Source organism: Microtus ochrogaster, chromosome 6, assembly GCF_000317375.1.
Source record: "Microtus ochrogaster isolate Prairie Vole_2 chromosome 6, MicOch1.0, whole genome shotgun sequence".
NCBI lineage: Eukaryota > Metazoa > Chordata > Mammalia > Rodentia > Cricetidae > Microtus > Microtus ochrogaster.
Window position 1 is genome coordinate 68,296,286 of NC_022013.1, and position 12,278 is coordinate 68,308,563.

The window sequence follows — 12,278 nt, forward strand, 5'->3', positions numbered from 1 at the left end:
AAAAAAAAAGCATGTAGAGAACAGGTAAGAAGGCAAACATCACATATCAAAGAAAAACAAATTTTAAATTGAAGAAAATGACATGATTTCCTACTACAGTAAGTGGTCTGCTAAGTAAATCATTCTGAGCATTTTGATCTTTGTGATAAGTTGGGCCACAAGTCTTGGTTTTATACAAATATAGAAGGTGAGAAACTGTTCTGCATAAGAACAGAAACAGAACATTAAGGAAAAATCAACAAGTAAAAACTGGGGTTGTAAATAACATGTTGGCTACATAGAACACAGATCCCTCAAAACCCCCGCAGGAATCAAGATGGCGGGGGGGAGAGTCCATAGCATCCCAGTACTTGTACTGAGAAGAACTTGAACATCTTGGAAAATAATTTCGCAAACCATGTCTTCAAAAGGTTCAGAGAGCTGCAGAGCAGTGTGGAATCAGACCTGAACGCCACCCCCAGCGGGACAGGGGATCTTCCAGAGGGGAATCAGGAAAAGCAGCTGCTTTGTCCTGACAGTCTTTTCTCATGCTGGTACAGGCTAGGGAATCTATACTAGGACCAGAGGCTGTTGCTGGGAGACAGAAAAACCAGCAGTTTGGTTGGTCATATGGGACTGAAGTCATAAGGCCCTGAGGGACATCAACTACACAGCTGCTTCCCCCTCAGAACAGGCTGCCCTCCAAAACTGCTCTGAGAAAGAGATCAGAGAGAAAACGAAACAAAACTGAGAGGCAGCACAGAACTGCCATCGTGGGGCCCAGGAGGCAGTGACCAGAGGGCCTGTGCGCAGCATGCTATAGAGGCCGAGAAAACAAGTGTGACCCACAGCAGAGAAGTCAAGGTAGCATTCATCTCTGGGGTGTGCACGGAAGAGGTGAGCGAGGGGAATAAGGGCCAGGCAACCTGTACTTAAGGACCTGACCTGCTAGACTGAAAAAGCCTAATGTGCACCCAGAACAGACCCATGCCATGTTATCATGGAATTTCAGATTCTATAAAGAAGCAGTCCCAAATGCTTGAGCAAGGAAACAAAGAAAACAATTAGGAATCAGAATGACACTGGACACCGGGCAGCAACATCAGAAACAATAAAGTAACACCTTCAGATTTCAGGAAACTGGTTTTCAAACAGAAAGCCTCTTCTAGACAGGCCACCAATCAGTAAGATGCTTCTGAACTGAGGGTTTATAGAACCCAAAAGGAATTCCTAAGGGGTTTAGTCAGGGGTGTAAAAATTAAAGCGTATATATCCCTTGTAAAGCCACTGAGGCCATATAGATAGCTATAATATATATCACCATATACATATACAGAGAATTACACTTCCAAAGAAGACTGGTAACAGGAAGTGTGTGTGTCTCCTTGTCAGTAAGTTTATATACATTTTGAAGGTTATAGAGCAGATGTTTCCACATGAGACTTGACTTACCATGGGATGACGCACTTGTTGCCACAGCGTTTTTCAGCTAACTGCTGTAGTTTCAGAATGCGTTCTGCTTGAATCTGAAAAAGGGTCTTGTGGGATGGCAAGCCAACATCATACATGCCCTTCGGATATGCAACTCCAAGTCTTGTCCCCTGACCACCAGCTAAAAGAAGAACTGCTACTTTGTTCTGAGAAATCTGGGAAAGTCCTGGAAAAGAAATCATTTGTATCACAAAACTTCCATAATCAACATACAGAATAAAGCTTAGACAATGTATTCAAACACCTAAAAACTAGACAGAGGCTTCAAGGAACACATTAAAGTAGGTTTCTAGGGCTGGAGCATTGGCTCAGCTGTTAAGAACTGTTCTTCTAGCCGGGCGGTGGTGGCGCATGCCTTTAATCCCAGCAAAGACAGGTGGCTCTTTGTGAGTTCGAGGCCAGCCTGGTCTACAAGAGCTAGTTCCAGGACAGGCTTCAAAGCTACAGAGAAACCCTGTCTCAGACCAAGCAAGGAGAAGGACATATGTAGGTATATGCAGACAGTATCATTTTACATAAGGGACATAAATATCCACACATTTTAGAATGGAAGCGAGAATGAACCACCCAAGAATACCAATGGATGATTACATCATTGCTTTCAAATTCATATGCAGCAAGCTTTCTAATTTGGTAACTTTACATTTCATATATTTTGTATATTAGGCTTAAAAAAGATAATATACTAGGTAGAGCAAGAATTTAAACATTTAACCTCTATAAAACAGGAGTACTCTCCAGTTCTGAGTCCACATTTTTCTTAATAACCATAGTCCAAGGACCTCCTTCAGCAACACCAGCTATTTTTAATTATATATTTAAAGCATATTATGTTTCCACAACTTTCACCCTTATAGTAGCCTTAGCTAGCTGAGATTTAATTTTCTTTCTTGCTTTTTATTATTATTTCTATATAATTTAATTGTACCTTATAAGAAGCCAAAATTAAGAAAACTAAATGGGGTAACTTAAGTGGGGAAAGTTCACCCCACTTAAAGTTCATTAGGTCAGACTTTATGACCGATCAGAACTGAAGACAGAGGACTGCAGTCTGGACCTCCACAGGTGTCCAGAACCAGACATACTTCTGAACATCTTTTCCACACATTCCAGACAAAGGCTTTGCTTTCTAAACTACGTATTCTCCACACATTTTTGGTTGTCTTACTGTTAATGTGTCTTTTTCCATCTTTCCTAAGTTTCTCATTGTTCATTTTCAGTATGTAAGAACATTACTTTCCTCAGCTATTCCACTCCAAAGCCAGCGCCCAGCAGGCAGCTCCATGCTTTAAACACCAGCTTACCTGATGCCATCAACACCACTTCAATGCTTTCTTCAGCTGCAACCAGCCATCAAAATATCCCTATGAAGTCCTTCCCCCGACCATGTCCCTAAACTGTTGCTTTACCCCAGCTTCCCAAGCGAATCAGCTTTAATGTTTGCACAGTAACCTCATCCTTTACTCAAGGGATCGCATTTGTTTCCTAGACCCAGCTTGTCACTCTTGCTCGGTTCTTTCCATCTGTGGCTGTGTACCCAGTCTGGTCATCCCAAGAGGGACAACTGGGATTGTGCCCACCAGCTGCACATTCCAGATTGAAATATTTTTATGTCTGTCTTGCCTCCATTTAACAACCACTATTATTATATATAGTTATAGATATAATCTATATATATTGCAATTTAATAAAAAGGATTTCTAGGACAGGCTCCAAAGCCAGAGAAACCCTGTCTCGAAAAACCAAAAAATAAAAAAATAAAAAATAAATAAAAAGGATTTCTATGGACCTAAGAGAATTTACTCTGTATGCAGAAAGACCTGAATTCAAATCTCTAGCACGCACATTAAAAGTTAGGTATCAGCCGGGCGGTGGTGGTGCACGCCTTTAATCCCAGCACTCGGGAGGCAGAGGCAGGCGGATCTCTGTGAGTTCAAGACCAGCCTGGTCTACAGAGCTAGTTCCAGGACAGGCTCCAAAGCCAGAGAAACCCTGTCTCGAAACCCCCCCCCCCAAAAAAAATTTAAAAGTTAGGTATCATTGCATGCCTGTAACCCCAGCACTGGAGGAGACAGATGGATCCCAAGAGCTCACTGGCCAACCAGCCTAGCCAGCCAGCCTACCTGGTAGAAAAGGTGAACTTCGTTAACGAACTCCGTCTCAAGGCAGTAAGGGGGAGAGCATTAGCAGGAGACACCTGGGTGTCCTGGCCTCTGCCTGTGCGTGCAACGGTTCACACACTCCCATACTTATGGTCATATACCACACACATACAAAATACACATGCGCAAAAGGTTTCTATATTCTTGACTCTAGCCTATGAGTGGACAAAGAAAAACGAAAGGAGAAAGGCAGTCTATGGAGAATCAAGCTCAGGACAGTTCAAAATCAAATGCAGTTCATATAGTTGTTCACAGAACCCAAGGGTGGGTACCCAGCTGTGTAACTACAGCATGCTTCAGTGCTTACCACTAGTATGCAGTGCTAAAATCAGTGTCTGTCTTATAATGACAGATAAGATACCGCTGGAAATTAAGTAGTCAAAAAATTCAGTGACTTTTTCCAGGTATGAAACAATGATACATTATTTCAAACTGTGTGGTAGCAGCATATATTTCATACAGGGAGCACTGACAAAAAGCTAACTAACCATAAATGTACTTGGCTGAATAAGAGTTAAGAAACTACAAACTTCATATCCTAACGCAGTCTGGGCATGGTTTTTCACACTTGGGATCCCAGCACTTGGAGGTAGAAACAGTTCAAGACCAGCTCAGTCGTCACAGCAAAACCTCATGTCAAAATTTCCTAAATATATGTGTGTGTGTGTGTGTGTGTGTGTGTGTGTGTGTGTGTGTACTATATATATGTATCACATATGTCCTCAAGAGTCTTCAGAAATATGAAAGTCTGAATAATCACACCCCTTTATCCCTTTTCACCTCTTCATAATAGGACCCAGTTAGACTTTCTTACAGGAAGGATTTTAACACAGAGAAAAACGGTAAGCAAGAGACAGATCCAGGTCTAGAGAAAATCTCTTTGAAGATCTGCGCACTGTGAGCCCAGAAGGCTCGGAAGGTTTACAATGGCCCTGTTAAAGGTCAAACACTTCCTGCAGGACGTCCTGGCTGGACTAGTTCCTCTCCAGTGCTTTAACTTGGACAGGAGCCTAAACAAGGATGGTCTCACCAGTACTTCTGAACAGAGTGCAATGGAACTTCCATTTAAATTGTAAGCACTCCAGGACAAGCCAAGGGGCATCAACAGGCGATTTGACAAGCGGAAATAAAGGAAAATTATCCAAGCCAGCTCGTCAGAAATAATACTGAAACACGAGGGGCTTGGCTTTTCAAGACAAGGGCTCACATAGCTCATGCTGGCCTCAAACTCCCTTTACAGGCAAAACTGGACTTGAACTACTACTGATCCCCCTGCCTCCACATCTACGCACTGGGACTATAGGCATGTACCACCACACCCACCTTAAGTCTTTACATTTTAATTGTGTTACCACGGAAACTGCTTCCCAGAATGCTGAGCCCAAAAAAGTAGACTAGTCAAGGACATCTCTGTCCATCTGAACTACCTCTATATACTAAGGCCTTACCATGAATTCCCCTAGGCATTAAACACGAAGTGCCTGTGATTAGTGTGGGCTGGAAAGACCACGTTTGGCATTGTATACATATTTAAAATCATATATTGGACTATAATGACAAAAACAAAATAGTTGGGATTTGCCTTAAAATACAGCAAAGAAAAAAAGGAACAAAAGGAAGAATACATGAATCAAAAAGAAAAAATAATTTTTTGTCAAAGCACCATATGTAGGCATTCACTATTCCATATTTGTCTCAAAATATAATCATAATATACTTCTATTTCATTAAAAGTCCATATAACATATATACTGTGTGTGTACATAAAAAATACTACAAAAGATTACTAGTGGTTATTTTCCTCTGGTTTATGGAACAACAAATTTATATTTTTTTCCCATTAACATTTTTAGTATTTTCTAGTTTCCTTAAGATATACTAGCTTTATGAAAAATTAGGAGATAATGCTATGAGTACATTTCTTCTGCACAAGACAGTTCCTTTTCTACCCTATGGTACTATAAAGTGAAGAAACACCCCTGCAGGTACTGGGGATGCAGCCGGGCACTAGCACCCAGGAACATTACAAATCCTAGGAATATACCTCATGGCAAGAAAAGGGGAAGCCTGAAAAGTTATTAGCATAATAGTGGAAGATTAACTTTTATTTAATTAAATATGCATTTTAAATAAAGGATGATATTTTATATTAACCAATCATATTTTCCTAATTTATCTTTACTAAAATGCCATTCTTCCCAAAACTTCTAATTCCTTCTCTTTCAAGCTCAACAGTTCCCCACTATTCTTTTTTTTTTAATATTTATTTATTATGCATACAATATTCTGTCTGTGTATATGCCTGCAGGCCAGAAGAGGGCACCAGACCCCAATACAAATGATTGTGAGCCACCATGTGGTTGCTGGGAATTGAACTCAGGACCTTTGGAAGAGCAGGCAATGCTCTTAACCTCTAAGCCATCTCTCCAGCCCCCCACTATTTTATATGTAGCCAGAACACTTTAAAACTCAAATTAAAGCCAGGTGGTGGTGGCGCACGCCTTTAATCCCAGCACTGGGGAGGCAGAGGCAGGCGGATCTCTGTGAGTTCAAGGCCAGCCTATTCTACAAAAGCTAGTTCCAGGACAGGAACCAAAAGCTACGGAGAAACCCTATCTCGAAAATAAAAAAAAAAAAAAAAAAAAAAAAAAAAAAAACAAACTCAAATTAAAGTAAGATCTCTCTTCAACAAAGAGATTACATAGTAACCCCTAAGAGACAACTTTCTACCCTTGGTTTCAAACGTTCATTATCATTTCAATAAACAGGCATTTTGAAACTACTACAAAATACTTTTTCCACCATCAGGAAAAAACCAGTTGTCCTTGAGACATTATGAGATTCCTCACAGTCTTCACAATGGCAATCTCTCTCCTCCAATTAACTGCAGAAACTTCTTTTGCTATGAATGTGCAAACACACAGCAGTTTCTGGTTAAGTGAGAAGGATACAAAGTCAGCTACAAAACAAACCTCCACCCTACTGTTAAGCCACAAATAAATACTGTTCCCAGACACTGAGCCAAAAGGAAGTTTGCTTTGCTCCCTCTTGGGCCATACTTGGTCCTAACAACTGTGGATATAAATGTAGACCATAAACATAGATTAGTTCTACAGAGCCCATTAAAAGCTAAAGAAGACTCAAACTGAATGATGTCCTGCTTGTTACTTGTGGCCATTTCACAAGATTCCTGAAGTGTTAATGCTAAGACTCCACCCTTCTCAAAAGCTAAGGAGGAGAACCAGTGGGCAGCTGGGACACGGGTTGGAAGATGCCCATGTGACTTCTGGTTCGGAGGAGAAGCCTTTTGAAAGGCAGGAGGAAGGCAGGGTTAGTGATTCCAAAGTCAGTATAAGTCAGGGTATCACCCAAACTCTCCTCTTGCTCCTTACTGGTCCTGCCCAATTCTCAATAGGAGGCTAGGAGGCTAGCTTAGCCATGCCTGAGCACTTCAGATCTGAAAGGCATCTCTGAAGAAACCAATCTTTCCCAATCTTTAACCATTGAATACGCTTGAATAAAGCCTCCTAGAATGACTAAATACACAGAACAGAAGGGAGAACTATGACAGATGTGAAAGGTTAGAGACCTACCTAGTTAGAATCTACTTCCTCTTCCCTAAATGAATCAGTTGTCTTAGACTGAACTCCCTGGAGCTCTTGAGAACAGTTTAAAAATCAATAACTCTGTCAGTCCAGAGGGAGACAGAGGTACAGAGCATGCCAATGGTGCCAGTTATCTTCCTTTTTCAATGAGCAAGAGATGGGATGACAAAAAGTCAAAGACAAAACTAGTCACCAATATAAAACTGTAGCTATAAAATTATTCACATCTATAAAGTAAACATGTGGGGCTGGAGAGATGGCTCAGCAGTGAAGAGCACTGGCTGCTCTTCTAGAGGACCTGTGTTCAATTCCCAGCAACTACATGGCCACTCACAACTGTCTGACTCCAGTTCCAGAGGATCCGATACCCTTACACAGACATACATGAAGGCCAAAACACCAATGTATATAAAATAAAAATCAACTATTTTTAAAAAGTAAACATGTATATAACTAGGTAATACAAGAAAATAAAAATAAACCAGGTGGTGGTAATGCACACCACCTTTAATCCTAGCACTTGGGAGGCAGAGACAGGCGGATCTTTGTGAGTTCAAAGCCAGCCTGGTCTACAAGAGCTAGTTCCACGACAGGCTCCAAAGGAGGGAAAATAGATCTAGGACTGATATAGCTACAGGCAATTTCTGATATTTTGATATTCATTTCTGTGATAAAGTAGATTAGTCTCATTTGTTCACTCAGTTCAGAAAATGAGGCAGATTTAACAAGAAGTGTAGACAAAAATTTAAAGGTTCTGTTGGACTGTTCTGGAATAGAATATTTGATTAACAATGTAAAAATGTGTTGCAACTGTTAGTGTTGCGGAATTGTTTAACTATGTAAAGATGTGTTGCTGTTTCACCTTGCCTGCCTAAGGCAACTGACTGGCCTAATAAAAATCGGAATGGCCAATAGCTAGGCAGAAAAGGGATTAGCAGGGCTGGAGGCAGAGAGAATAAGTAGGAGGAAGATTCTAGGCTCGAGAGAGAATGAGGGAGAAAAGGAAGCAGCAGCCAGGGGTTGGCCTGCCAGACAGACAGACACACAGGAAGCAGGAAAGTAGGACAAACAGAATGAAAGAAAAGGTAAAAAGCTCTGAGGCAAAATATAGATGAAGAGAAACAAGTTAATTTAAGTTTTTAAAAAAAAAAAGTTAGCTAGTCAGAAACAAGCCTAACCTAAGGCTGAGCATTAATAACTAACAATAAGTCTCCATGTCATGATTTGGGAGCTGGCAGTCTGAGAAAACCTGCCACATTGATCTGTCTTCACTGTCAACCTGACTCATCTAGAATCACCTAGGAGACCAGTAAGATCCATTTCTGGGTATATCCAGGAAGTATGTCCAGAGAAGATTAAATAAAGGGAAAGAAGACCCACGGTACATGAAGATGACGTCATCCTATGGTGGGAGTCCCAATAGAATCAAAGGGGGAAAGAAGGAGCCAGTGAAACAATGGCATTCTTCTTTCCTTCCAGGTCAGCCATGATGTGAACTGCTCTGCTCCAACAAACCTTCTAATCAGGATGGAGGGAACTCTCTGAAACTGTGACCCAAAATACAGGTTTCTTCCTTTAAGCTGATTTGTCTGGTAATTCGTCAGAGCTATGCATGGATCTAGGGTATAATATTTAGCAAACTTATTACAAAAGAGTACTTACTAAATTATAAAACAACAAAATTTTCAACTCTACCAAAAAGCTACAGTTGAGCTATTCTGCCATTTTCAAATTACAAATTAGTACTAGACATGAGACTAAATTATAGTTGTAAACAAGAAATCTTTGGAAAAAAATAACACACAATATTGACCAATGTATAAGTGCAAATTTTCCTTCTAACTGATGTCTGACATGCATAGACAATCAGAACACAGACTGATCTTCAAAAGTGTATGACATAATGAGAAAGACAAAAGCAAACAGCTATTACTAAAGGTGGAATCAAATGCAAGCATAAACAATTAAATCCAACTTGGGACACTTAAGAAAGCACAAAAAATAGCAAATATGGTTAATCTTAAAGAATGAATAATAGAAGAAAGCTAGAGTGAGGGCTCAGTGGTTTAGAGCACTGACTGCTCTTAGAGAGGTCTTGAGTTCAATTCCCAACACCTACACAGTAACTCACAATCATCTGTAACTTCAGTCCCTGGGGATCTGACACCCTCCTCTGGCCTCTGAGGGCACTGTACACAACTGGTGTGCAGGCATACATGAAGGCAAAACATTCATATATATAAAATAAAATAAAGGAAAAAAAAATTTAAAGAAAAATGAATGTAAGAGTTGGGTATGTAACTCCAGCTACTTAGGAGGCTGAGGCAGAAGGGCTACGAATTCAAAGTCTTCCTGGCCTTCAGAGTGAGCACAAAACCAGCAGGCAACTACCAAGACCCTGTCTAGATCTATAGCTCAGCGCAGTGTACTTTCCTGCATGCAGAAAGCACTGGGTTCAAGCTCTAGTACCTCACAAACAAAACTAAGAATGCCAGTTCACAGCAACAGAACCATTGCCTGCACAACTCCATGGCCTTCAAGGTGACCCACTAAGCAAAGGCACAGGCCAGACTAAGCTAAAGATAAACATAAACACAGGAGAAAATGCGTAACAGAACACCTCAGCTAAAACCTGTGCAGCAATAAGAAAGGGGAGCAGTAATGCAGAAGAAAACGAAACTGGAATACAGGCATGGGCCAGCTTAAGGCAGTGCAGATGAAAGCAGCTCAAACTGGAACATTTACTTTGTGCCACAAAATTTCAGGGAAAGTAACCTAGCAAAGGTATCGAATTTAAAGACAAAAAGAGACTGGGGCCAACTAAAGACCAGCATGAGAAGAGCTGTGAAGCCAGGCATCAATAATTCAAGCAAAGCATAGATCAGCAATGGTAGACACTGCAGCTACCTTGGCAAGGCTGTCACTTCTAGTGGGTCACGTGGTTTCTAGTATGATAGGCACAGTGTTAGCTATATGACCCAGCAACTTGCATGATTTCAGCATATCTCACAATATGCTGTGTAAGACATGAGCCAGTGCTCAGTACCTTCACTCTCCCAGGCCTGCAGCTGGTCTTGATCTCTGGTGGCACTGCCCAGCACCTCTCGGGGCACAGCCTCCATTCGTGCGTCCACCTTTTCTTGATGAGAGGAATGATCAAATCCTCCAATGGCCTTCTGGAAAAATAAGTTCAGCTCTTCAAAGTTCATGGCCTGGAGCTCCGTATAAAGGTCTGCCTGTTGGGCTTCCTCCAGCTCATTCCAAAACTGCAGCAGGTGCTCTTGTCCAGCTTTGGACAACCTGAGTTTGAGGTCATTAACATTCATAGTGCGCTGGTAGCGAGACTTTGTAGAAGCAGAGTTGTGAGAGCTGTGAACCAAAAAGAGAAAAGGAACTAAGAACAGGCAGAAGTCTAGCTCCAACCGGAAGGGATTTTCCTTACTAAAAAATCATGCACAGCACAATGACATTTTGGTCAACAAGACTATTTATTTGACAGAGGTCCCATGAGATTGTATCACCCCATCCTAGCTACCTTAGGCTATGTATGCTGTGATGCCTGCGCAGTAATGAAATAGCCTGGTGACACTTCTCTCACAACATAACCCCATCATTAAGCTATGTATGACAATAGTTTTAAAAGCTCAACATTTAGAAATGAGCTTCTGCCTTTCTGACACTCATTGTTTGTGAAAGCGCATACTCAGAAGACAGTAATTAGCACTGTGAGCCAGCACCATATGAAGCATTTTACTCACAGGCCTTGTTGAACTTTCTAGCCCTTCCATCCCCTGTAATCGCCATCACTACTCATATCACAGAAACTCTAGCACAAACTCAGCAGTGTGGCCAGCGGAGTGGCGCAGGCTGCACTACTCCTCTGAACGCTAAGCTGCCACTTCATATTTCAACTGCTCTCCTTTTGCCATTTTTAAGCACTGTTGTATTCAGAGCACAACAATCTTCAGTAGGATAGGACCACCTATAACCATGAAAACTGTACTTCAATAGCAACTTATACAGGCAAACAGGTGAGATCACATGATTATCTCTACTCACTAAAAACACAGACCCTAATCGGGTGGTGGTGGTGCACACCTTTAATCCTAGCTCTGGCCGGGCGGTGGTGGCGCACGCCTGTAATCCCAGCACTCGGGAGGCAGAGGCAGGCGGATCTCTGTGAGTTCGAGGCCAGCCTGGTCTACCAAGGGAGTTCCAGGACAGGCTCCAAAGCTACAGAGAAACCCTGTCTCGAAAAAACCAAAATAAGAGTTCGAGACCAGCCTGGTCTACAAGAGCTAGTTCCAGGACAGGCTCCAAAACCACAGAGAAACCCTGTCTCGAAAAAACCAAAAAAAATAAAATAAAATAAAATAAATAAATAAATAATCCTAGCTCTGGGGAAGGAAGAGAGGCAGATCTCTGTGAGTTCAAGGCCAGCCTGGTCTAAAAACCAAGTTCCAAGGTGGTTCCTTTACAAAGGGAAACCCTGTCTTGAAAAACAAAAACAAACAAAAAGCCCACAGATCCTAACTGGAAAGAAAAGTAAGCAGACATAATAGTCTGAGATGAAGACCTGTTAGTCACAAACACGAGTATTCTATGATCGCAAATCAACATCTTAAACCGCACAGTGCTAAAAGGTAAGAGAATGAAGGAATATTTAGTTTACTGCACACCTAGTATTGATAAATGAGATAGGCACTGGCTGGAAAGAGTTCACAATCGAGCTCTATCTGCAGGGTCGAGCAGACTACACAGACGAGAGTAGGAAACAAGATCTTGATGGCCCTGGGGTGTGAGCGGGAAGAAGAGAAGTAGCAGTCAGAAAGCAAATGCTTAAGCACAGTGACTAGATACGGTGTAGGGCAGGGCTATTCTTTAAAAACCAGGTAACGGGTTAGAGATCAAAGAGTAAGCAATAGGAAGCCAACATTGGAATGCTACACAGGGCACTGTCACCATGTAAAAGATGAGAGAAAGAGCCCAGCGGTGGTAGTATACGCTTTAAATCCCAGCATTCAAGAGGCAGAGGCAGATG

General features: G+C 41.6%; 1 protein-coding gene across 1 annotated transcript in view; it reads right to left on the bottom strand.

Moving 5' to 3' along the window:
- Positions 1-12,278, bottom strand: part of Uap1 (UDP-N-acetylglucosamine pyrophosphorylase 1) — a 36,964-nt gene that overhangs the window by 19,925 nt on the left and 4,761 nt on the right. Inside the window, exons 2-3 of the mRNA XM_005348818.3 lie at positions 10,284-10,606; positions 1,432-1,636 (exon numbers count right to left, since the gene is read on the bottom strand). Of these exons, the coding sequence (XP_005348875.1) occupies positions 1,432-1,636; positions 10,284-10,563 (485 nt within the window). The 5' untranslated portion in view covers positions 10,564-10,606. The remainder of the gene's footprint in view (positions 1-1,431; positions 1,637-10,283; positions 10,607-12,278) is intronic.